Source organism: Typopeltis vanoorti, chromosome 5 (genome assembly GCF_054136105.1).
Source record: "Typopeltis vanoorti isolate ZY-2024b chromosome 5, IOZ_Tvanoo_1.0, whole genome shotgun sequence".
Taxonomy (NCBI): domain Eukaryota; kingdom Metazoa; phylum Arthropoda; class Arachnida; order Uropygi; family Thelyphonidae; genus Typopeltis; species Typopeltis vanoorti.
The window spans coordinates 159,811,836-159,838,873 of record NC_143553.1 but is presented as its reverse complement, the minus strand read 5'-3'; the positions used below and the strand labels follow the sequence as shown (position 1 = coordinate 159,838,873).

The 27,038-nt window shown below is 37.8% G+C and overlaps 1 protein-coding gene across 5 annotated transcripts in view; it reads left to right on the top strand.

The window, feature by feature from the left end:
* LOC150106998 (MFS-type transporter SLC18B1-like) overlaps window positions 1-27,038 on the top strand; it is a 208,616-nt gene that overhangs the window by 164,660 nt on the left and 16,918 nt on the right. For 2 of the 5 annotated variants that reach the window (XM_090392873.1, XM_090392871.1), the window contains one exon: window positions 9,009-9,102. In XM_090392873.1, the coding sequence (XP_090248999.1) occupies window positions 9,009-9,102 (94 nt within the window). Of the gene's footprint in view, window positions 1-9,008; window positions 9,103-20,997; window positions 21,186-27,038 lie in introns of those variants that run through there. The other 3 variants (XM_090392872.1, XM_090392875.1, XM_090392874.1) reach the window with 3 other exon arrangements.

Here is a 27,038-nt window from a genome sequence, read left to right as displayed (position 1 = left end):
GACTCATGTAATAATAATAATAACTTATATGCATCTATCATATTTTATTTTTTATTATCTATCAACTACTCTTTCACACTCACTGACCTTCAACTCTGTCCTCATATAGAGCAACCCATAAACCTGCAATAATCTTGGTCCCTCACCTCTGGATGATCTCCATCACTTCCTCATCTCACTGGAATCTAAGCAACCAGATCTATGGACAGTATTTCAGATAAGACCTTCTTAAAGCCTTATAAAAAGGAATAATAACCTCTCTATCCCTACTTGTCAGTGTGTTCTTCAACAATCATGTAATCTGATAATCTGATGTACTGTTTTGGCCACCTCCAAACTCTAAATTTCAGCTTGTTGTCTGCAATCACCTCTCCATCCTTGGCTTTCTTATAATTCAGTTCCATCGATGTGGTGCACAACTTGTGAACTCTTCTTCCCAAAGAGCATGTGTACCTAACTTGGCCATATTAAACTGGCCACCTTGGCCATATTAAACTGGTAGCTGTTATCCTTTGCCCATACTTCCAGTCCGTCCAAGTCATCATGCAGGATCATTACTTCCTCTTCATTGATTACTGCTCTGCCTAGCTTTGCATCATTAGCAAACAATCAAATATTTCTTGTTAAATTATTTTCTAATTAAATAGCAGTGGACCAAGTGTTGAGCCCTGTGGATCCTTGTCAACTATGTTATCCTGGACTCACTTTCCTCATGCACTACTCTTTGATATCTGTTCCATTGTTCCTCCTCTTTTCCAACTCATCAGCTTCGTATATCCATTCCCATTTGCTAAAATTTATGTAACAGAGTTCCATGCATTATCCTGTCAAATGCCTTTGCATCAATTTCCTTTATCTAGCTCAATGGTCACTTTATTATAAAAAGTAAGCAGATAACTCAGTCAAAACCTACCCTTTACAAAACTATTATGCTCAATATAAAGTATTATAATCCTGTCAACCCAGTACTGAAATCTGTCTTTTTTCAAACTTCTCCAATATCTTAACCACCACTCATGATATACTGATTGGCCTATTTGCTTATTGTCTTCAAGCCTCCTTTATGCACTGAAACTATTTTGTTCTCTGAAGTTTAAATTAATGTAATTATTATTAATTACTAATTTATTAATAATATTAAAATATTATATTAATATAAAATATAAAAGATATATTAATATAAAATATTAATATATTAATTACAGGGTGTTCGGGATAAATTTGACATATTTATAATTAATTATATTTTTCCGTAAGTTACATGTATTAACACACACTTCTCTTCATTTAAAAGTTTGGACCCTTCTTCATTCATATACAAGATGTCAGAAAGGATGGATAGCTGGAACCCACCTGAATCATGGAAGAGAATAACTTGTATCATGATGATTCGTGCCCGCCATCAAAATAAGGATATTACGACTGCTGCCCAATGCTCCCTGAATACAGTAAAAACAATCAGGCATGAACTAGAGACTTGCAATGGTGACTACGAGGATGTAGCAAGAAGAAAGATCCCTAGCAGACGATCTGATTGCGTTCGTACAGCAGAATTCCTCGCAAATCTGCAGGAACAGGTGTTGAAGAACCCTGGCATTGGAATTCGGGCTTTGTTCGTGGAGTTGCTAACTGTAGTCAAGCCCTGGATAACAAGGGTAGCCAATGGTAGGCCGTATGTATGGCAGCAGGATTCGGCCCCTTGCCACACCTCTGGGAAAAGTCAAAAATGGTTGTCTGAAAATTTCTACGACTTCAACAGTCCAAATGTTTGGCCTCCAAACTCCCCAGACCTTAACCCCATGGATTATTTTGTATGGGGCGCAGTTGAAAAAGACACCAATCGCACTTCCAGTAATACAAAAGCCCAGTTAATGGATAAAATTAAAACAGTTTTTGCGGCCCTTCCCAGGGAGACTGTAGCATCAGCTTGTTCGAGGTTCCGAAGCAGAATTGAAGCTGTGATCGATGCTAATGGTGGTTATTTTGAGTAAATCTTGTTGATAGTATTGTAATTAACTCTGCCTGTAATGTTGTTTTGTCAATTCATTAAATTTAATAGATACAAAGAAGATTTTCTTTTTCCTTACGAAACTGTCAAATTTATCCCGAACACCCTGTATTATTAATGTAATATACTATATTACATTAATAATATACTTGGACTTCGCAAAGGCTTTTGATATGGTAGTTTCTGATGATAAGTTGACAGTCAAACTAGACCAGATGGGGTTGGATATTAGATTAGTGCATTCGATTGGAGACTGGCTATCTGTTAGGTATCAACAAGCTGTGTATGGGAGAGCAATATCCAGGAAAAGGAAAGTCACTAGTGGAGTGCTCAGGAGTCTGTTTTAGGGCCATTACTGTTTAACTTGTATATTAATGATATTGGTAAAGATTTGGATGGAGATATTCAGTTGTTTGTTGATGATGCAAAGTTGGGACGAACCATGAAGACTAGTGAAGATGTTGTGGCCTTACAAGAAGACTTGAATAAATTTAGTGATTGGGCACGGAAATGGTGATGCGAGTTCAATGTTGCAAAATGTAAGGTTTTAAAATTTGGAAAACAAAGATGGGATGTAGAATTTATACTTGGTGAGGATATATTGTCAAAGGTGGAGGAAATAAGAGATCTGGGGTGATAATGGATAAGGATATGAAATTTAGGGGACACATAGCCAAAATTGTGGAGACAGCACAAAGGCTTCTGGGAATGATGCGGAGGACACTGACGTATAGAAGTAGGGAGATTCTTGTTCCATTGTATAAGGCTTTGATTAGGCCATACATGGACTATTGTGTCCAGATTTGGTCACCTGGTTTTCAGAAGGATGAAGAGATGTTGGAAAGGGTTCAAAGGCGATTGACTAAGGTAGTTTCTGACTTCTGGAATGTCGAGTATGAGGAAAGATTCAGAAGATGTGATTTGCAGAGTCTGGTGGACAGGAGGAAGAGGGGAGATATGATAGAGACCTACAAGTTGGTAAGGGGTTGTTATAGGATTAATGATGGAGAAGTTCTACATAAAATAGTGGGAGAACCAGAGGTCATCCCTGGAAACTGTATAAAGAGGGTGTGAGTAGGGGAGTGAGAGGCAGGTTTTTTTCATGCAGAGTTGTGAATGATTGGAATGCCTTGCCTGAGAGTGAGAGGGAGTGAGAGGTAGGTTTTTTCATGCAGAGTTGTGAATGTTTGGAATGCCTTGCCTGAGAGTGTGGTGTCTGCAATTAGTTTGAGTGTGTTTAAGACTTGGTATGATGAGCTGTGTGTGTGATAAAAGGACCTCCCAGATGCGTCTTTGACTCCATGAGGTCTTCGGGTAATAATAATAATAATAATAATGTCTTAGTCAGAGATGGTGCCAATTCCCTTTCAGATTCTTGTAATAGGATGATTAGCCATTTAATCCCATGGCCATATTTATATTAAGTTATGCAATATCATAAGCACCCCCACTTCATGGAGACAATGTGGCTACATCAATCAGTGTCACATCTAGCACTGCACTACATATGCTCTTGGATGATACACCCTTGCAGAATGATCACTAAATAACTCAACTATTTCATTTGCTTTTGTTATCTCCCTATCATACTTTCATAGTCATTCTTCTTTTTACTCACCACATAGCAAAAGAACTCTTTGGGATTTCCTGCACCTGTATTGGTCATGGGCTTGTTGATCACCTTTTTTCTTTATATTCCCTCAACAACATTTTCTGCAACTGCTGCTTAATGATGATGATGATCCATCTAACTTCCATCTGATTTATAATCCTCACTATGAGTATACAGTTTAATGTTTTTTTTTTTAAATACCTCTTTACATCTATGCACCACCGACATCTTTCCCCTTTCAAATTCTTATGCCATGGTATTGCTCAAAGCTGACTCCTATGCTTTCATGATCAACTGTTTTGTAATTCCTCTTCTTAACAGAAATTTTTGCATGTCTGGCAATATCACAGGTCAGAAACGCATGATCACTTCCCTCAAGTGGAGACAGTGTGGCTACATTGGTTACTACAAAGTTCTCTGATGCTGTGACTAGATCCAGCTCTGACAAATCGAGTCCTCTCCATTACATTATATGTTGTCACAGAAAATTCTATCTTAGCAGCTGTATAAATTCCATTTCCTTCCTTTCTTTGTGACCATTTTTCCTTCCAGTCTATCTCACATAGCTGAAGTCCCTCATAATAATTATTCATCATGCACTCATGCTAATTTGTCAATGTATGGCATCCATGTTCGCCCTCGTATCCCCCCCCTCCCTGGTGTACAGCAGAATCCAACTATATATTTCATCCTGTTGGCTTCTATCTCACAGCAGACAGTCTCATATAAATGGTCTTCTGCATTCCTATAAATTTCCACTCGATTTATCCTTCTTACTGTAAATTTGCAGTTTGCTACTGCTTCCTTCAAAAAAAAGTTGGATGGTCATAGTGCATGACCATCCAACTCCTGCAGTTTCTTATGTCACGGTACTGCTTCAAGCAGTCTCCTGAGTTTTCTGTAATTACCAGCTCTGTAGTTCATATGTATCCTTTCTTAACTGAAAATTTTGAAGGTACCTCCCAGATCATGCCCACTTTCACCATCCTATAAAAGGGGTTTTATGGAATTGACAGAGAAGACTTTTTTTTTTCTTTTTAATACATGGCAGGAATTAAAGCAGCAAGGATTCATCCCTGGAAATTGTGTAAGAATGGGGTTAGCAAGGATGAGGACCAGATTTTTAGCTTGAAGTATAGTGAATGGATTATAAGGTTGTTGTGAGTGCTTCATCAGTCAGGATAGTCGAGGAAGTGCAATAGGTATTGTGTGAATAATGGTTAGTATAAACTTCCATTATTGTTGAGTTGATGAGTTGTTGACCCTGTTCAGATGCCCAATAAAATTTTAATAATAATTATCTTAAAATGCAACAGATATTTCATTCTGAAATTAACAGAGCATCCTCAGTGAAATTAGGAATATTCAAAAGGTAGAGCATGCAACAATGAATTCTGCCTTTGTGGCACAGTCATGAAGTACAAATGGTATGTGACCATTCAGACATAATTAAATGATGTAACAGAAGTAATTTTAATCCACAGAATTCATTTTAGCTGTGACATCTATTCAGAGAAAGCTCTGAGGCCTTAGTGTTGTTCTAACTTCAACTGAAATAATTATATATCCTTATCAAAATGTTTAGAAGATTTTTATTTGCAGCAAATATAAATAAGTTTTTTCTTAGAAAAAATAAACAAACAAAAAAGATTATATAGTTTATTTCTCATCCTTTCAGATCCATCTTTAGTTCAGTCATATCACAAAGAAGAAATTCATTGTTCTATGTTCTTCCTTTTAAAGTGTTCTATTTCACTGAGAATATATTATATTTGGCCCAAAATATTTATTGTACTTTAAGATAGTTATCATTATTAAGAAATATATTCCTATGCCAGTCATGGTTCATTGAAAATGCCAGATGAGAATGAAAGATTCTAAAGATGATATAGGGTAAGTGTCAGTTCTGAAGAACAAGTTTTAAATGCATTTTGGCATGGAAATACCATCAGACCAGATGATTTGTTGGTATCTGAGCTGTTCAAAATTATGTGATGTCTTTTTGATGGAAAACTAAAGGAAACATGCAGTGACTAGATCTTGATAAAGTGGGGGAATCCTTTGCCTTCATCATCAGTCTAGGAATTGGAGGTGAAGAATAATTCCAGGAAGTCTGTATTGTCTTTGCATGATATACAAACAGTACTATCAGGATGTGAGAGGTGAAAGTGCGAATTGGCAGGACTCTCGAGCAATGGTCTTTGCAAGGGACTAGGTTTCTGGCTTGCCCCGACTTAAGCAGGAGGCAAGTTTGGCTCAGTGGGATGCTGGTGTTGGTTTTGAGCCACTTGTGATATGATGGTTTTTTTTTTTTTACTTTATAGTGGTCTTGGTTTTTAGATGAAATGGTGGATGAAGGCCTTCATTAAAGTAAGAATTATTTCAGTTCTTTGGTTGGAGTAGGTGTCTAGTTTAGAACAGTAGACCTGCCCAAGGAAAGGAAGAGTAGAAATTACACAGGCTATCCAGGGTTTAATATACTATTGTAATGCCAAAGGACATGATACCGAGCTAGGTGAAGGACATGCAGCAAGAATGGATGAAGTAAGGTTTGAGTTACCAAGAAGAGCTACATCTACTGTGTATTTATCAGGATAACTAGTTAAAAAGATACTAATGGTGTTGAAAGAGTGGGGCAAATAATCACATATTGTGTTAGACAGATGGACAGTTTGCAAAAGATTGTTGCTGATGGTAAATATCTGTGTATCTCTTCCTCTTCCAGCTTAATTGGTGGAAATGGAGAAGGGAAGAGCCACTCTAAGTTTTGAATGTTGGAGTATTTGGAACTGTAGATGATCAATCCTCATAAATAAATAATAATAATTATTATTCCCCCCCCACCACCACCAAGATCTCCATGGAATCACAAGACTCATCGTGAGAGGTTAACACCAGTCAGCACAAAGTCTATTATACCACTCCTTAAACTCATCCACAGTCTGCACGTTCACCACCCTCTCAGGCAGTGCATTTCATGGTCCTACCACTCTCCATGCAAAAAATTACTTATTATCCTTTTACTCACAACCTTCTTTTGCAACTCCCAGGGATGGTCCCTTCTCCTTGCTTCTTTCCCCTTGTTCTACCATATGAAAAATCTCCTTAGTGTTAATATAACAACCCTCCAACAGCTTAAATGTCTCGATCATATCATATCTGCCAAACTCTGCAGTCTGCATGTCCTCATAATCCCTTTCAAATCCCAGTGACCAGATCTGAGCACACAAATCCAGATGTGGTCTTATAAAAGCTTTATACAATGGGACGAGCAGACTTTTATCTCTCATGGTATATGTTTTCCTCAACATTCCTGCAATTCTCAGATGTGCCTTCACAACACATTTGCAATATCTTCTCGGAACTTCAAATTGCTATCCAGAATCATGTCCCAGATCCCTTGCTTCCTCCAGTCTCCACCAAGTGCATACGAAGCATTCCATTTGTGGATCCCAAATTTTAAAACTTTACATTTAGTTGCATTAAACTGACATCCCCATTAATTTGTCCACCTTTCCAGCCTATTCAAATCCTCTTGAAGAGCCAAAACATCAGCACTATTACTAATAATCCTCCCAAGCTTCACATCATCTGCAAACAACTGAACATCTCCCAGTAGTCCTGTGACAATATCATTGACATAAAGATTGAACAGTAATAATCCCAGGACTGAATTCTGTGGAATAATGGAAGAGGTCAGACTAGTTATCAAATTTGGAATAGGATTCAAGATTCCATTCTGTGATGTGAGATGTCACATTTAACAAATGCATAGTTTTACCCTTCTGGCAGAAGGAATCATGCAGAGCATAATGAATTATGTTATTAATGATTCAAAAAGTTAGGCAAAAATAATTTGGAAGGAATCATTCAGATGATAATTCAAAAAGTTATGCAAAAATAATCCCGAATTCAGGGTATAATTCAGAAAGTTAGTGGTTGAGTATGCCAAATGAGGTTCTGTTAAAAATAACAAGGTCAGGTGTTGTAACAGTGCATGTCATTATATTAAGACTATCAGTGTTAGTGAAATGGATATGGATTTGTGTTTTGGAATAAGCATTTTGTATTTTTTATGGTTTCTTTGGTTAGATTTTTTAATTATTTTTGGTATTGTTTTTGAAAGTGATTTTTCTAATCTGCATTACTATTAAAATTTTTTGTTTGAATTGTATGGTTGATTTTTGTTAGAGGAGTTAAAGAGTGAAGGCTTGTGGTGAGGGCAGAAAACCTAGTAGCATGTCACCCACACACACAGAAAGAGGCAGTTTCTAGTTCATTGTGTGGCCTTGACAGTTTTCTACTGCACATCAATATTTTCAGACTCCCTCTGGGTATGACCTGGCAGAGTAAGTGACAGCTAGATTACTGACTAGCTGATCAGAAACCTCCTGATGAGTTCCTAATCACATTCAGTCCTGTACTATCAAGCAACCAGCCTGCAATACCCTTGAATGGGAGATGTTTGGAGTGCCTACAATGGCATACTCATGAAGCTGTCACCCATACAACATGTGAGAAGAAAGGAGAAGAAATAGGAAACCTTGTTCTGGTTAGTAAAAACATGCCAATTCAGACCTCCAGTAAGCAAGGTGGTGGTGTTTTACCATGTGATGAAAGTCATCCACTTAGGGGTTCAGTTGATTCCCCCAAATAAGGAAGATATGTATTTATGGCAGCAGTACCTACATTTGTGGAAACAGGCTACACTGCAAGAAGGTGGAATTGTCATGGTTCGGAGAGGCTGTATGTTGCACATCACCAACCCGTCAGTGACAAAATGGAAAATGACGGGTAACTGGAATGTCTTCCAGAGAGAGAGAGAGAGAGAGAATGTTGTGAATATGATAATGGTAAATGAGTTTCAGTGCATATTTTGGCTGAGTTTTACCCATGATTACTCTTCTGACTCAGAACAGATTAAGAAAATCTAAGTTACAGACTCATTAAATGACAGCAGAAGAATTTCAGAATGTCTTATAGAGTAGATATAGAATATATTTTTCATGGCATATTAAGAGGAGTACAGAGAAATGGAGCCATCCCTAAAAGTGCAGTAAACAGAGGAATAGGTAGTAAGCATTCTTCATGAAAAGTGGTATGTATAAACCATTGCATTGCCTGTCAGGATCGAGTGACTTGATTTTGAATAAATAAAGTGATACAACAGGTATCTGGTAATAAAAATAATTTAGTCAAATGAACCAATGGACAAATTTCAAACTGCCAATTTACTTTTTAGTGAAATAGCAGTTTTGCTAATTAGTAATTAGCAACTAAAAATTCTAAATAAAGATTGTTTTGATAGAGAGCAGCTACTTTATTATATACACATACTGAATCTAGTTTGTTAATATTCAAGAAAGTTATTTTTTGTCATGATTTCAGTGGTTTCATTGGTCCCTCTCTAGGTGGTTTTCTTCTAGACACAGTTGGTTATAGGAAAGCCAGTACTTTCATGTTAATCGTTGAATTCTTAATGGTAAGTTCTTTTTTGTTAACATGTATCTCTTCTTTCGGTATTACTTAAAATCTGATTGCTGATTTTTTGAATAATGACATGTCAAAATCAAAAAGATTTTTGCACTCTTGTTATAGTACTCAGTTTGTATATATAAATAAATATGAAAATAACCTTTGCAGCTGAATAGTTTAACCATACATTGCTTACCTGAAAAAGGCATTCATATCCGATTAATAACAGAAGAAACTTTATTAGGTTTTTTTCAGACAGAGCTAAGTTAATTCTCTCTGAAAATGTCTTAGAGATTGAGGCTGTGTGTGAGGGGGGTTGCCTCCCTCACACACAGAAAGTCATGAATTATCCTAGTACACAAAAGAAACACATAAGGAAACAATGCACTATACTGTAAATCTGTGTTAGTAGATTTACAGTATAGTTTTACAGGTTTACAGTTAATAGATTAAAATTTTAAAATGAAATTGTACTAAGAAATAACAGTTCAAAAAGTACTAAGAATTAACTGTTCAAAAACAATGAAAAATCTATTTTATTAAGCACTTATTTTATCCATTTTGTCTATCTGCTTGGATGCAATTCTGAAACTCTGATTGTCATATTTTATTGAAATTGATATGTGAAAGGGTTGCTTGAGGGTCAGACCTAGATAATGAGGAGACCACCACATTATTCCTAAAATATGAGAAATTGTCATACAAAATTGTGTAAAATAATCTTTATATATGTTAATTTTTTTTTTCAGTTATTTTTTAATTTACTTCTATAACACGTTACTGCACACATATTGAGGTACCATTGTAATCATGCACTCTAAATGTATGTTATTCCTAGTATTGTTTGAATTACTGTACTGATGATGTCCCAGGATACTTGGGATGAAATATTTACATCTTAAAATTTATCACTGTAGTTAGTATGTGTGTTTTTTATTATTATTATTATTATTATTATTATTATTATTCAGGCCTCCATGGAGTCAAACGACTCATCGTGGGAGGTCCTTCCTAAGAAACACAGTCTATCAAGACTCATCGAGGGGAGGTCCCCCCCCCCCCAAGAAACACAAAGTCTATCATACCACTCCTTAAACTCATTGACCGTTCTCGCTCTCACCACTCCATCAGGCGATGCATTCCATGGTTCAACCACCCTCCATGCAAAGAAACCATCCTCACCCTCTTGCTCACAGTTTCCTTTTGTAACTTCCAGGAATGGCCTCTTGTCATCACTCCTCCCCACTGTTCAACCAAGCGAAAGAACTCCCCGGTGTCAACCCTGTAACCACCTCTCAGTTTAAAAGTCTCAATCATATCATCTCTCCTTCTTCTATCCACCAAACTCTACAGTCCACATTCCCTCAGCCGATCCTCATAACTATCGTTGTACACTCCTGAAACCATCTTTCTACCCTTTCCACAGTTAATTTATCCCCTTCATATCCTGGGGACCAAATCTGAGAACAATAGTCCAAGTGTGGTGTGATCATGGTCTTATACAATGGAATGATAACCGTTTTATCTCTGCGGGTCAGTGTCCTTCTCATTATTGCAGCAATCCTCTGTGTTACCTTCACCACCTTTCCAATATGTCCCCTAAATTTCAGGTTTCTATCAATCATCAACCCCAGATTTCTTGTCTCCCCTACTTCCTCAAGTATAACTCCTCCCATAGAGTATGCAGTGTCCCATCAATGTTTCCCAAACCTGAAGACCTTACATTTTGCTGCATTAAACCGACAACCCCATTCATTTGCCCATCTATCTAGCTTATTCAAATCCTCTTGCAGGGCTGCCGCATCTGCACTATTACTAATAATCCTTCCCAGCTTCGCATCGTCTGCAAACAACTGCATATCCCCTTGCAATCCACTGGCAATGTCATTGATATAAAGGTTAAACAATACAGATCCCAGTACTGAGCCTTGTGGGACCCCACTTGTAATCCTCTGCTTCCTTGAAACTGCCCCACCATACACAATTCTCTGATACCTATCGGACAACCAATCCTGAATCCAGTTGACCAATCTGATATCCAGACCCATGTGCTGCAACTTAAATATCAGTTTATCATGTGGCACCCTGTCAAATGCCTTCGCTAAGTCTAAGAAAATGGCAGTATATGCCTTCCCCTCATCTAATGCTCTTGTAACTTTATCATAAAAGGCTAGCATATTGCTAAAACAAGAGCGTCCCTTCACAAATCCATGTTGACTTTCACAGATAACATTACCTTCATCTGCCCAATACTGTATACGGTCCTTCACTACTTTCTCCAAGAGCTTACTAACTACTGATGACACACAAACTGGTCAATAATTAGACAATTGCAGTCTGCTACTGCCCTTATGCAATGGCACTATCTTACCTTGCTTCCATTCCATGAGCACCTTTCCCGCAGCCAGACTTTCATTGAAAAGCCAGGTCAAAGGCACTGTCAGTTCCTTAGCACATTCTCTCAAAACTCGTGGTGAAATACCATCCAGTCCCACAGCTTTACTGACATCGAGAGTACTCAGTATTTGAAACACACTCTCCTCCTGTACCTCTAAACCTCGAAACTGCCCAATCCCTCTAGCATTAAAATTGACTCCTCCAGAATGAAATACTCCAATAAAGTGTTCATTTAACAATACTATGTCCCCTGCATCAATTACTCTATTCCCATTTTTATCCCACAATATCATTCTTCCACAGTCATTTTTCCTCCTACTGGCCACATATCTAAAAAATTCCCTAGGATTTTCTTTGGATCTTAGGGCTAATCTCCTCTCATATTCTAGTTTCGTCTTCCTTACCATACTAGTCACTCTTCGGGCCTGTGTCTTATACTCTTCATGTATCTTCTCTTCACCTGTCTCCTTATATCTCTACCACAGCCTCTTTTTCGCATGCAATTCTTGTTTAATATTGTTTGTCATCCACTTTACTCCAAATTGTGTCCCCTTGTTCACTCGTGGTATACAACTTACCATTGCTGCTAACAAATATTCTTTCATAATTTTTCACGCACTAATGATATCCCAGCCTTCCAATTCCTTCCTCCATGAAACTTCCCCAAGTTGACGTCTTAGACTATTATAATAACCTGCCTTATAATTCCACATACGTTCCTGTCTCTTTGATACTCCTGCATGTCTATTCATTTTCCTAGTCAAAACTATATGGTCACTCTCTCCAACTGGTGGGAGAGACCAATCACCATCTCAGTTATTATCAACTCTTCTGATGCTATAACCAAACTCTTGAACCTCTTGTTCCCTCTATTACATGTTGCCTAAGACATTTGTCCCTCAAGAATTCTAGAAATTACATTCCCTTATTGATACATGCATCCTGCTCCCCCCCTGTTGATACTACTGTAATTAAAATCTCCCATAACAATCATTCTTCTTGCACTTGAGAAACTCAACTGTCTAAACATTTCCTGGTCCCCACCCTCTTTAATGGGTCTGTAGAACACCCCACTAAATATTCTGTCTTACCCACCTCTACCTCATGCCACGTGCTTTCAAAATCATAATCTTCTGTAGTGCATGCAATATCAAGTAGAGTGATGTGAGAAAACATCAAAATGGGAAATTGGAAAATGAGAATTATTTCTGCCTATAGTCCAATTGAAGGTTCTTCTATTATGGAAGAAGTAGGGGAATTTTTCTGGTCATTGGGGAAAATATAAAGGAAAAGCTGGTCCATACTGGAAATCTAAACAACAGAGTAGAAGATAACTGCTGTGTTCTTCTACTCTGCTGATAATAATGGGAATAATAATAATGGGAATCGCCTGCCGAATTTCAGTTCAGTACACAGACCATTCATCACTAATTAACACCATGTTTTAACATAAATGTGTGCACATATTTATATAGAGAGAAGATACAAGGAATAGGAAAAGTCTCATTAACTATGCTATTGTAGATAGTGATATCTTCATATCACTATCTAGAGATAGTGATATCTCTTGTCCACCACTGGTTCACGACAGCAGAATATACAGAAGATTTGAATAGGAAGTGATAACCATTTAGTTTTGAGCAGAATAAAAATTAAACATCATATTGAAAAGAAAATATGTAAGATTATTGGAGCAAAAATGAAGAAGTTTAAACAATAATCAAACCTCGAAGATTCATTGGCATACTGAAGAAAACATTGATCCAGAGCAGCATGTGATGAAGTTTCCTTCAAAGATAGATAAATCAGAACTCCATGGAGCAAGAAGTAAAAATGCATTGAAAGTTCTTAGCAAGTAAGCTGGCATGTGCTTTAAATACAGAAAACATTATTATTATCATTACCCAAGACCCCATGGAGTCAAAGACTCATCTAGAAGGTCCTTTTATCATACACACAGCTCATCATACCATGCTTTAAACACACTCAAATTCTCTGCAGACACCTCTCAGGCAAGGCATTCCAATCATTCACAACGCTGCATGAAAAAAACCTGTTTCTCACTCCCCTACTCACACCCTCTTTATACAGTTTCCGGAGATGACCTCTGGTTCTCCCCTGATCTTGCACTATTCTCTGTAGAACTTCTCCACCATTGATCCTATAACAACGCCTTACCAATTTGTAGGTCTCTATCATATCTCCCCTCTTCCTCTTGTCCACCAGACTCTGCAAATTACATCTTCTCAATCTTTCCTCATACTCGACATTCCAGAAGTCAGAAACTACCTTAGTCAATTGCCTTTGAACCCTTTCCAACATCTCTTCATCCTTCTGAAAACTAGGTGAGCAAATCTGGACACAATAGTCCATTTGTCTGGCCTAATCAAAGCCTTATACAACGGAACAAGAATCTCCCTACTTCTACACGTCAGTGTCCTCCGCATCATTCCCAGAAGACTTTGTGTTGTCTTCACAACTTTGGCTATGTGTCCCCTAAATTTCAGATCCTTATCTACTATCACCCCCAGATCTCTTATTTCTTCCACCCCCAACAATGTATCCTCACCAAGCATAAATTCTGCATCCCGTTTTTGTTTTCCAAATTTTAAAACCTTACATTTTGCAACATTGAACTCGCATACCCATTTCCATGCCCAATCACTAAATTTATTCAAGTCTTCTTGTAAGGCCACAACATCTTCACTAGTCTTCATGGTTCGTCCCAACTTTGCATCGTCTACAAACAACTGAATATCTCAATCCAAATCTTCACCAATATCATTAATATACAAGTTAAACAGTAGTGGCCCTAAAACAGACCCCTGAGGCACTCCACTAGTGACTTTCCTTTTCCTGGATATTGCTCTTCCATACACAACTTGTTGATACCTAACAGATAGCCAGTCTCCAATCCAATGCACTAATCTAATATCCAACCCCATCTGCTCTAGTTTGACTGTCAACTTATCATGAGGTATTGTATCAAAAGCCTTTGTGAAATCCAAGTATATTAATGTGTATTCTTCTCCTCTGTCCAAGGAAGCAGTCGCTTTATTGTAATAAGTAAGTAGATTACTAAAACATGACCTCCCTTTAGCAAATCCATGCTGTCCATCAAAGATAATACCATTGTTGTCAACCCAATTCTGGATCCTAGTTCTCACAAGCTTTTCCAACAACTTAACCACAACACCTGACACACAGATAGGCCTATAGTTTGATGCTTGAGTTCTATCACTTCCTTTATGAAGTGGCACAATCTTGCCTTCCTTCCACACCTTAGGAACTTGACCCAGTGCAAGACTTGTATTAAAAAAATATGTCAAAGCTGGCTTCAACTTCCTGGCACATTTCTCCAGAATACGTGGAGATATGTTATCAAGTCCCACAGCCTTATTTACGTCTAGTTTTCTCAACTCCCCATGCACCTCTTGCTCTCTTACAGTTAGTGTCGCTTCCCCATCATCAGCAGCTCTCAGTCTCTCCATGAAGTCACATTCACAAGACTGAAAGACCTTTATGAACTGCTCGTTAAGTATCTCCACCACACCTTCTGCAACAGCTGTCTTTATACCATTTTCTCCAATCAATATCATCCTTCTCTAATCGTTCTTTCTTTTGCTGGCTACATATCGAAATAACTCATTAGGATTCTTTTTGGCTTCGTTAGCTAACTGCTGTTCATACCTCACTTTAGCTACCCTCATCAACCAAGTCACCTTCCTTGCCTTGTCTTTGTAGTCCTCATGGAACATGAAAGAAAGCAAATCAATGTATAAAAATAGCTAAACAAAAGTCTTGGTAAGAATATAAAAGATAAATATCTGGGAGGTGGCAAAATGTTCTGGAACTTATTGAAAAGTTTTGACATGGAAGATAGAGTATCCTGAGGAATCCAAGGTGATAAAAGTTACTTAAAAACTGAAGTTAGGTGTATCCTAGATGTCTGAGTAATTACTTTTGAAAGACTGTTAAATAAAATAATTGATAGAACAGTGGTAGAAAATATTCATGAGATATGCACTCCTGATGCATATCTCTTGAACATATCTTGATGCATATCTCTTTGATGCTCTTTCTATCATAAACAAGATAGAAAGAGCCATCAAAAACCTGAAATGTATAAAGGCAGTGGAGTAGATGATATTCAACCAGAAAGATCACGTATTAGAATAGAAGAATTTTGTGATGGCTGCACTGCATAACTCAGAAGGCATGGGTAAAAGGTCAAATTCAGAATAATTATGCAAGCATACTTGAGAAGAGGCTAAGAAAAATTATCAAAGAGAAAGTTGGAGTAAAAATCTGATCTGAATCAAATTTTTACTTTAAGGGCAGATAGTTAAGAAATCACAGGAATATAACAAGGATCGATATTTGAATTTGTAGATCTGGCAAAAGCATATGACCAAGTTCCAAAAGAAAAATTTTCAAAACACTGCAATTAGATGATCAAATGGAACATCGTGTCAAGAAATATGGCATATATTTAAGTTTTAAGTAAGCTCTTAGAATTGAATAAGGAAGATGGTTGATATAAAATCAGGTGTGAGACAAGGATACCTACTATCTCCACTGTTATCCATCATTTATATGAATTACATTATGAAGGAAAGTTGTGTTAAACCTGATATCAGAAATGGAGGTGTTAATATCAACTCTTTACTTTATACAGACGAGGTTATACTCCCAAATAAATTCTATACAAGTTTGCAGGATTCCTTAGCTACATTGAATCGCTGCTGTAACAAGTATAGCATGAAAATCAACAATAAAAAGACTAAAATTATGAAAATAGGCAGGACACAGAAAACTTTAGCTGTACACTGAATGAAGAACCTGTAGAACAAGTAAACGTTTCAGCTTTTTAGGGAAAAAAAAAAATAGTGAGAATGGCAACTTATGAACATAAACAGTAGAATCAGCAAGATTTGTATGGTTGGGAGTCAACTGAATAAATTAACAAATTTATCCAATAAGAAAGAAATTTGAACGGAATTAGAATAAATTAGAAATGTTGGCTGAGTGGCTAGCGTATCCACTCTCTAACCAAAAGGCTGCAGGTTCGAATCTCGCCATGAGCATGGATGTTTGTGATTCTCTGTGAAAAGTGTTGGTGTAGATGATAATGGGGTAGTTGCAGTTCATTGTAGTTGGTGGATTGAGTGGTGGAGACAGAGAGCTGTTAGAGTACATACCCTCCCTCGATGAGTCTTCAGACTCCCTGGAGGTACCACATAATAATAATAGAACACTAAACATGCAGTACACAGGACAGTGTTCAAGCCAGTTTCAACCTATGGATCCTAGAGATTGTTTAAAAGCAAAATTGTTGATGAGAGACTGGAGACAACAGATATTTGTGTTTAGGTTTGGACCTCTTGAGTGAATCTAGGGAGAGAAAAAGAGAAAATTGTTCAACAGGAGCAAGCATCATTGCATATTCGAGTATAAGAAAAACTGGGTGGTAATTTGTTTATGTCTACACCAGTAACGGCCCGTACATAAGCACTGTGACACTGCAGTACCCTCCAGGAAAAAATGAAAAAATTAAATTTTGTTTGTGTTTATAAATAATAACAATGCTTACAACATTATATAAATGCAATACAACCTGTTAAAGGTTACAGCTTATGTTTCGACAGTGATTGAATAGTTAATAATTGGAATTGTTTGATTAACGCTTTAGATTACGAAACAGATACACTGCGATCTAATGCAGTGTCAGAATTATCACATTATATCACGTTCAGCCAATCGCAGCCAGACTCGCTGATATGCGTTTGCACTTCTCATTGCATGTAACTAGTGAATCTTCTTTGAAGGATGTTTACTACCACACAATAAGTTTCCTAAGTACTTGGGCGTCACCCTGGACCGCACGCTCTCTTACAAGCAACACCTAACAAACGTTTCTGCTAAGTTAAGAACCAGTAACAACATAATACAAAAACTAATAGGCACGACCTAGGGAGCAACAGCTGATAATCTGCAGATTACAGCTCTTGGTCTAGTTTTCTCTGTTGCCGAATATTGCTCACCAGTGTGGCTAAAGAGCACATATGTTAAAATTCTTGATAGCCAACTAAATAATACAATGAGACTGATTTCTGGCACAATTAATCAATGCCCACACGCTGGCTTCCAGCTCTTAGTAACATTGTTCCACCGAATCTGCGCAGGACTAAGGCTCTCTTGCAGGAATATAAGAAAATTGTGAGATGGATGAATAAAGAGATTAAGCATGCGATACAGAGAAAAAGGGCATTGTGGAGGTAGCATAAGAGAAGTGGAAGTAACCAATTTCATGAGGTCTACAAAGACCAGGCAAGGAGGGCGACTTGTTTGGTGAGAGTAGCTAAAGAGAGGTATGAACAGCAGTTAGCTAATGAAGCCAGAAAGAACCCTAGGGAATTCTTTCGATATGTAGCCAGCAAAAGAAATAATGATTATGGAAGGATGACGTTGATTGGAGGAAATGGTATAAAGACAGCTGATGCAGAATGTGTGGTGGAGATACTTAATGAGCAGTTCATAAAGATCTGAATGTGATTTCATGACGAGATTGAGAGCAGTTGATGATGGGGAGGAGAGACTGAATGTAAGTGAACAAGAGGTGTTTGGGGAGTTGAGCAAACTAGATATAAATAAGGCTGTGGGACTTGATAATATATCACCACGTATTCTGAAGGAATGTGCCAGAGAGTTGACACCTGCCTTGACATATTTTTTTTTTAATACGAGTCTTGCCCTTGGTCAAGTTCCTAAAGAGTGGAAGGAGAGCAAGATTGTGCCACTTCATAAAGGAGGTGATCGAATACAAGCATCAAACTATAGGGCTATCTCTGTGTCAGGTGTTGTGGTTGATGATGGGGAGGAGAGACTGAATGTAAGTGAACAAGAGGTGTTTGGGGAGTTGAGCAAACTAGATATAAATAAGGCTGTGGGACTTGATAATATATCACCACGTATTCTGAAGGAATGTGCCAGAGAGTTGACACCTGCCTTGACATATTTTTTTTTTAATACGAGTCTTGCCCTTGGTCAAGTTCCTAAAGAGTGGAAGGAGAGCAAGATTGTGCCACTTCATAAAGGAGGTGATCGAATACAAGCATCAAACTATAGGGCTATCTCTGTGTCAGGTGTTGTGGTTAAGTTGTTGGAGAAGCTTGTGAGAACTAGGATCCAGAGTTCGGTTGACAACAATGGTATAATCTTTGATGGACAGCATGGATTTGCTAAAGGGAGGTCATGTTTTAGTAATCTACTTACTTATTACAATAAAGTGACTGCTTCCTTGGACAGAGGAGAAGGATACACAGTAATATACTTGGATTTTGCAAAAGCTTTTGATAGAGTACCTCATGATAAGTTGACAGTCAAACTAGAGCAGATGGGGTTGGATATTAGATTAGTGCATTGGATTGGAGACTGGCTATCTGATAGGTATCAACAAGTTGTATATGGGGGTGCGATATCCAGGAAAAGGAAAGTCTCTAGTGGAGTGCCTCAGGGGTCTGTTTTAGGGCCATTACTATTTAACTTGTATATTAATGATATTGGCGAAGATTTGGATGGAGATATTCAGTTGTTTGCAGATGATGCAAAGTTGGGACGAACCATAAAGAGTAGTGAAGATGTTGTGGCCTTGCAAAAGGACTTGAATAGATTGAGTGATTGGGCAAGCAGATGAAGATGTGAGTTCAATGTTGCAAAATGTAAGGTTTTAAAATTTGAAAAACAAAGATGGGATGCAGAATTTATGTTTGGTGAGAATATATTGTTGGAAGGGGAGGAAATAAGAGATCTGGGGCTGATGGTGGATAAGGATCTAAAATTTAGGGGACACATCGCCAAAATTGTGAAGACAACACAAAGACTTCTAGGAATGATGCGGAGGACACTGACGTGTAGAAGTAGGGAGGTTCTTGTTCCATTGTATAAGGCTTTGATTAGGCCACACATGGACTATTGTGCCCAGATTTGGTCACCGGGTTTTCAGAAGGATGAAGAGATGTTGGAAAGGGTCCAAAGGCAACTGACTAAGGTAGTATCTGACCTCTGGAATGTTGAGTATGAGGAAAGATTGAGAAGATGTAATTTGCAGAGTCTGGTGGAGAGAAGGAAGAGGGGAGATATGGTAGAGACCTACAAGTTGGTAAGGAGTTGTTATAAGATCAATGGTGGAGAATTTCTACAGAGAATAGTGGGAGATCAGGGGAGAACCAGAGGTCATCCCTGGAAACTGTAGAAAGAGGGTGTGAGTAGGGGAGTGAGAGGCAGGTTTTTTTCGTGCAGAGTTGTGAATGATTGGAATGCCTTGCCTGAGAGTGTGGTGTCTGCAAGGAGTTTGAGTGTGTTTAAGACACGGTATGATGAGATGTGTGTGTGTGATAAAAGGACCTCCCAGATGAGTCTTTGACTCCAGAGGTCTTGTTTAATAATAATAATAATTAATAATAAATATTGGAGAACACAGCCCTACCAATATATTTAGATCTCCCAGACTTAAGTGTACAATGATTGAGATCAAGACATCCACCACTACAATTAGCCCAAAATCTAACTACAATCTAACTTTGACCTGAAGCAAAAGTGGCAAGAACAGTGGGAGAGCCAGACAGATGACATCACAAAATTTTCTCTCAATGAATTACAAGAAAGTTTTGATGCGTGCTCACACCTCCCATGAAAATCCTGGACTCAGCTTAATAGAATACGAACTGGTCATGGTGTATGTGTGGACATGCTTTTTAAATGGGGTAAACGACCATCCCCGCATTGTGATTGTGGAGCTAAGAGACAAACCGTGGACCATATTGTGACTCAGTGTTATCTCAGAGCATATTCAGGAGACAAATTGGACTTTTTAAGTGCTACACCCGAAGCTATCAACTATCTGACCAATATGGATGCAACCTTTTAATTTTATTGGTTTTTAAAGTGACAATGTATTGTACTGCATGTTGTGATATTAATGCCATATGAATGAATAAAGTGAATCTGAAACTGCTCTTTGGGCAGTGTATACTTGTGCGCGTTATTCTTTATTGTTGAGTGTTCGTGGTGAGGGTGAACTATTTTTTGCAAATCTTATTTTATTCTGTTAAAATAACATATAATTATTTATTTATTATAGATGCAGGGCTGAATTATGACGAGTGTCACTTTTGAAAATATGAAAATAATTATATTTTTTTCAATTATCGTTACACGAAACAAATGCACTGCGATCTAATGCAGTGTGAGAATGATCGAGCCAATTGCAGCTAGACTTGCTGATATTCGTTGTATACTTGACATTGCTCTTTGGGCAGTGTATCGTATGCTTGCTTTCTCGTTATTTCTGTGAGATGTGAAACTTTTATTATTGGTGTTTGTAAGTAGTGAGGGTGAAATATTTTTAATAAAGCAGTTTTTTAACATTGAAATTTATTTATTAATAAATTGGTTACTGATTAGAATAAAAAGATTTTTTTTAAATTTTATTTTGCATATGCAGCATCCCCACTTAAAATTTTCACCTGCCACCACTGGTCTACACATAATGTCTATAGACAAATACCAGCTGCATCAGGAACAAAGGGGTTAAGCTCACTGCTTTATTGAAAACAAGAGGAAGAGGGAGTTCTACGAATGATATCAGACAACTCGAGTCCAGTTAGGATAGAAATACCTGAAAGCAGTAATTGTAAAAATGTCCCATGTAACAGTGAGTCTGAGACTATCTGGTGTGAAGTGGAGGATAAGAGGATGAAATGTATGGTGGAATGTTGCTACAGACCTGGTGTTCATTGCTGGGTAAGATGAAATTCATTGTCAAAATTATTTTAATGGGTACTAAATGAGTGATCATTATGGTTTATTGTAATTATTCAAACACTAACTGGGTAGATGAGAAATCTCATGGTAAGAATAATGCAGAATTTATTGAGTTGTTGTGAGATAACTTTCTCAAGCAGCTTTTGAAAGAAGGAATGTGAGATCAAGGAGTGTTAGATTTAATCATTGTGTCAGAAAGGGTCTTGGTTAAGAATATGGCTTTTTACCACCAGTTGGTGACAGTGATCATGCTGTACTTTCCTGGGGAAGTAGCTAATTATACAGATGTTCCAATTGGGACAGATTCCCTGCTGAACTACAAGACTGGAAATTTTGACTAACTTACGAGAATACTATCTTTGGCCCTGTAGTATCAGTTACTGAATGGGAAAGATATCAGCAGTGCACAGGAATCTTTGAAAAAGTATTTAAATGAGGCAGTATCTGAATGTATTCCTAGAGTTAGAAGAACAAACAGGGGAGGAGTGAAATGTATGTGCAACCTTATTAAGCAAGAGATCCATAAGAAGAAGAAGATGATACGGAAGGGATACTGTGAGAATAAGAGTGAGAGGGGTTATGAAATATATAAAACACAGACCAGAAAAGTTATGAGTATTGTGTGGAAAGCTAAATTGGAGTATGAAAAGAAACTGGATATGCACACTTAAAAGCAATCCAAAAGAATTTTATCATTATGATACAAGTAAAAGAAAGAATGTATGTGGAGAAATAACTTGACCGAATACAGATGGTACTGTAGTGTTGGAAGCTAATGAGATTGTTTAATTAACCAATAACCAATTAATTAATTGTTTAACCTATTAATGTAACATGGTGCACAGTACTACTACTACTACTACTACATTGTTGAAGAGGTTCATGAGAAGAGGTTTTGAAGAGCTGTTGCACAGCCTGGATAAGAATGTGGTGATAGGGACAGATGAAATATCAGCATATATGCTAAAGAAATGTTCAGCTGAATTGAATTGAATGTTCAGCTAGGCCTTCGACATATTTGTATAACTTGAATCTCAGTCAGGAAAGATACCACAGGAATGGAAAGAATGTAGTTCTGTTGTACAAGGATTGTGCCAAAACTGATGTGTATAACTATTGACTTATCATATCTCTGGAGTGGTGATAATGAATATTTTAATGAAGTTAGTAAGGGCTCACATACAGAAATGGGCTGATAGACAAACTATGCTCTGCAAGGAACAGCATAAGTTTGCTATAGGAAGGTCATGTTTTAACAATTTGCTCATATTTTATAATAATGCTACTGCTGCCTATGATGCTGTTAGATTTTGCTAAAGCTTTGATAGGATACCACATGAATGGCTGTTGCATAAACTGTGGAATATGGGATTGGAATATAAACTCTTAACTTGGATAAGCAGATAGTTCACTGACAGATATCAAAAATGATATATGATGGGTTTTTAATGACATTAGGAAAGATCTAACAGGAGATCTTCAATTGTTTGCAGATAATGCCAAAACAGGCAGGGCAATCGGTGATATCCAGCACTTACAGAATGATTTGAATGGGCTGGAAATTTGGGCAAATGAAAATGGCTTTTATTTCAGTGTTAGTAAACGTAAAGTTAAATGCACTTGGACATGATGAGATTTCCAACAGCATATTGTATTAGCAGGGTTATGATACCAGAGGAATGGAAAGAATGTAGTTCTGTTGTACTAGAAACTAATGAGGCTAAGGATCTTGACATTATGGTCAATAAGAATTTGAAGTGCAAAGGTCACATAGCAATCAGAGGATAATTGAAATGTTGAAATGAACCTTGATATGTAAGGATAAGGAAGTCATATTTCCTCTTTGCAGGGTCTTGATGTAACCATACCTGGACTGCTGTGTGCAGATTTGGTCTCTTGTGGGATGAAGAAGTTGTGTAAAGTGTGCAAAGAAGAGTTACAAAGATTACTATTACTATTACTATTATTACGGGCAACTCCAGGGAGTCATTGAACTCATCGAGGGAGGCCCCAAATCATATTCATCACAACTATTTGACATTCATACAGTATCTATCATACCTCGCCTTAAACTCATTCACTGTCACAGCATCCACCACAGACTCAGGGAGCGCATTCCACTCATTCACTACTCTAAAAGTAAAGAACCCAGCTCTAACACCTTTACTAACCACACTTTTGCCCAGTTTCCATGAATGTCCCCTAGTCCTCCCACAACCAGCCCTGTACTCAAAAATATCTTCTGAATTAATTTTATAGAAACCCTTCAGTAATTTGAATGTCTCAATCATATCTCCCCTCCTCCGCCTATCAACCAATTTTTGCAACCCACAAATCCTCAACCTGTTCTCATACGGTTCATTCCACAGACCTGCTATCATCTTGGTCACTCACCTCTGGATCCTCTCCACCTCCTCCCCATCAAGAAGAAACCTAGGTGACCAAATCTGAGCACAGTAGTCTAGATGGGGTCTTATCAAGGCTCGATACAGAGGAACAATAACCTGCTTGTCTCTGCTTGTCATCGTATTCTTCAGCAACCAAGTGATTTGATGAGCTGTTTTGGTCACTTTTGCAATGTGTCCCCTAAATTTCAATTCCTTATCTACCAACACTCCTAAATCTCGTGCCTCATCAATTTCCTGGAGCAGGGTTCCACCAATGCAGTAAACTGCCGCCAATCTTTTCACCCCAAAATGCATAACCTTACATTTTGCCACATTAAACTGACATCCATTCTCCTTAGCCCAGACCTCCAATCTATCCAAATCATCCTGCAAAATTTTGACGTCATCTGCATTCACTATTGCCCTACCCAACTTCGCATCATCCGCAAACAAATGAACTGTTCCTCTCAGATCATTTCCTATATCATTTATGAACAAATTAAACAGCAGTGGTCCAAGAACAGATCCTTGTGGCACACCACTAGTCACAGGCCGTCTTGTGGACTCTACTCCCGAGTAAACCACTCTCTGATATCTCTCCGTCAACCACCCTCCTATCCATCTCACCAACCCTATGTCCATTCCCATATGCTGCAATTTACTGATTAGAATTCCATGTGGAATCCTGTCAAAGGCCTTGGCAAGGTCCAGTAGAATCACCGTAAACCCATTACCCTTATCCAGTTCAGCCGTCACTGTGTTATAATACGTGAGCAAGTTACTGAGGCATGACCTACCCTTCACAAAACCATGCTGTCCCCGATACAGTATCCCATTTTCTTCTATCCAATCTTGTATTTTCCTCTTGACTATTTTCTCTAAGACCTTGACAATGATTCCTGATATGCTAATCGGTCGGTAATTTACTACAGCAGTCTTGGAACCACCTTTATGCAGTGGAACTATTTTCCCCTCTTTCCACCCGCTCGGGACTAACCCAGACCCGAGACTCAAATTAAACAAAATGGTCAAGGGTACTGACAATTCTTTAGCTGCTTCTCGTACAACACGAGCTGGTATACCATCCAATCCCACAGATGTATTGACATTGAGGTTATGCAATAGACTACTCACCTCCACTTCATTAACCACAATTCCCGTATAATCTACTGGTTTATTCGTTTCTGCAATGTCACCACCTGGATGATATACTTTTGCAAAGTGCTCACTCAGTAACTCAACTATCTAATCAGATTATATCAGAATTGTGGAGTGTGATCTGTGAGGATAAATTGTGTGTGGACTACAGATGCTGGTTAACAGGAAAATAACAGGGATGATATAACAGAGGTCTATAAACATCTGAATGAGTGTTGTGGTATATCATCTGATGAAAAGTTTTGTTATAATGAAGGTGGGTAGAGAACACAGGGACATCCATGGAAGTTTGGTTTTTTTTTCACGATTAAGAATAACAGTTGAATTTTTCTCCCACAGAGTAGTGAGTGAGTGGAATAGTTTGCCTCTTAGGGTGGTAAGTGCATTTAGTGTGAATGGGCTTGGGGTAAGTTGACAGCTGGTTTGGGTGATATATTATTATCTGAGCCCCCCTAGAGGGCTCAAATAATAATAATAATAATAATAATGAGAGTTCTGAGTAAAATTAAGGGAATAAACTGATGGTATCAACAGCAGAATCATATTAAAAATGAAGATATTAGGAAGGAACCTGACACTGTTAGTATTCAGGAATGTGAGAGCAGAGCTAATCTCGGGTCATATGGTTACTTAAGACTGGGAAAAGAGAGATTAGGAAAGCAAATATTTAATGTGAAGATCAGTGTTCCTTCTAAAATGTTCACGTGCATGTTTGTGCACACCTGTCAAAAATGGAGTAAACATACCCAGTACTGTGTGCACAAAATTTTTCCTTTAATAATTTCTAATTTAAGGTCAGTTATTTTTGAACATACTATAGAAACAAATTTTATGATAAATCATACTTGTCACTTATTTTATTTAGTAATTTCTCCACTGTCTCCACTCCAATATTGCTCTAACCCATTCCAACTTAATACACTCTAATTAATTACTTTTAGCCTGCACTGTGTGGATGAACTGATGCTGACTTCAGCAATGTGAAGACTTTTATTTGTTTAGAGTGTCTAGACAGTACAGTCACTTGAACTCGTGCAAGCAGTGATGGATTTTTGTAGCTACATGGATTGAAGTGAATTTAGTGCTCACAATTTTACAGGTTATAGCTAGAAGAAAAAAGAGTAATGTTAATATGAGAAATTTTACATTAATGCACACATTGAGTTTGAGTCCGGAAGCTCATGTACAGTGTTTTTCATGTACACTTGGGTTGGCAAAAGTTAGAGGAAGCATTGGCCAAGATGGTAGGAAAAAAGCCCTGGAGGAGGACTAAGATGTAGGTAGGTAGATGCAGTAAGAAATGCCTTAGAAGACCGAAATATAAGAGCTAACAATGGAGTTCTGGCAGATAAACTAATTTAAAAGTTTATCTGTCAGTAGGAAATTAGTAAGTAGTCAGTAGAAAGTTAGTAATAATGTAATGTTTTATTATGTAGGTTTGTCATAATATCCTGAACAACCATTTAGGGTATATATCAGGAATTTGATCATGATTGCTAAAATTGTGAAGATAGCATAGCAGATTCTGGCAATGATGCAGAGAAAATTGATGTGTAAAAGTAAGGATGTTATGGTTCTGTTGCAATGTAATGTAATGTCTTGATCAGGCTGCATGGAGACTACTGTGTACAAATTTTGCCATCTGGTTTTTAAAAGGATGAAGGGATAGATTTTGAAAAGGGTCCAGAGACAATTAATCAAGGTGGATCCTGAAATAGAGTATGAAGAATTGAGAGAAAGCAATTTGCTGAATTTAGCAGATAGGAGGAGAAGGGTCCAGAGGCAATTTATCAAGGTGGATTCTGAAATAGAGTATGGAGTATGAAGAATTGAGAGAAAGCAATTGGCAGAATTTAGCAGATAGGAGGAAGAGGAGAAGGGAGGGGGACGTGACAGAAACAAGCCAATAAGGTGTCATTAACATCAGAATGGAGAGTGATGGGAAAAGAACAGGAGGTCATCCCTAGATGTCATATGAGGAAGGTGTGAACAGGGGATAACGAGGTTTTTTTGCATAATGAGTGATTGAATATATTGCTTGAAAGTATGATGAGTGCAGAAATGGTGTATTTAAAGCAAGGTTTGATGCGCTGTGTGTAAGTGATGGGGGGGGGCTTCCCACAATAAATTTTTTGACTTCATGAATTAACTATCATAATCTTGCATGATTCTGACA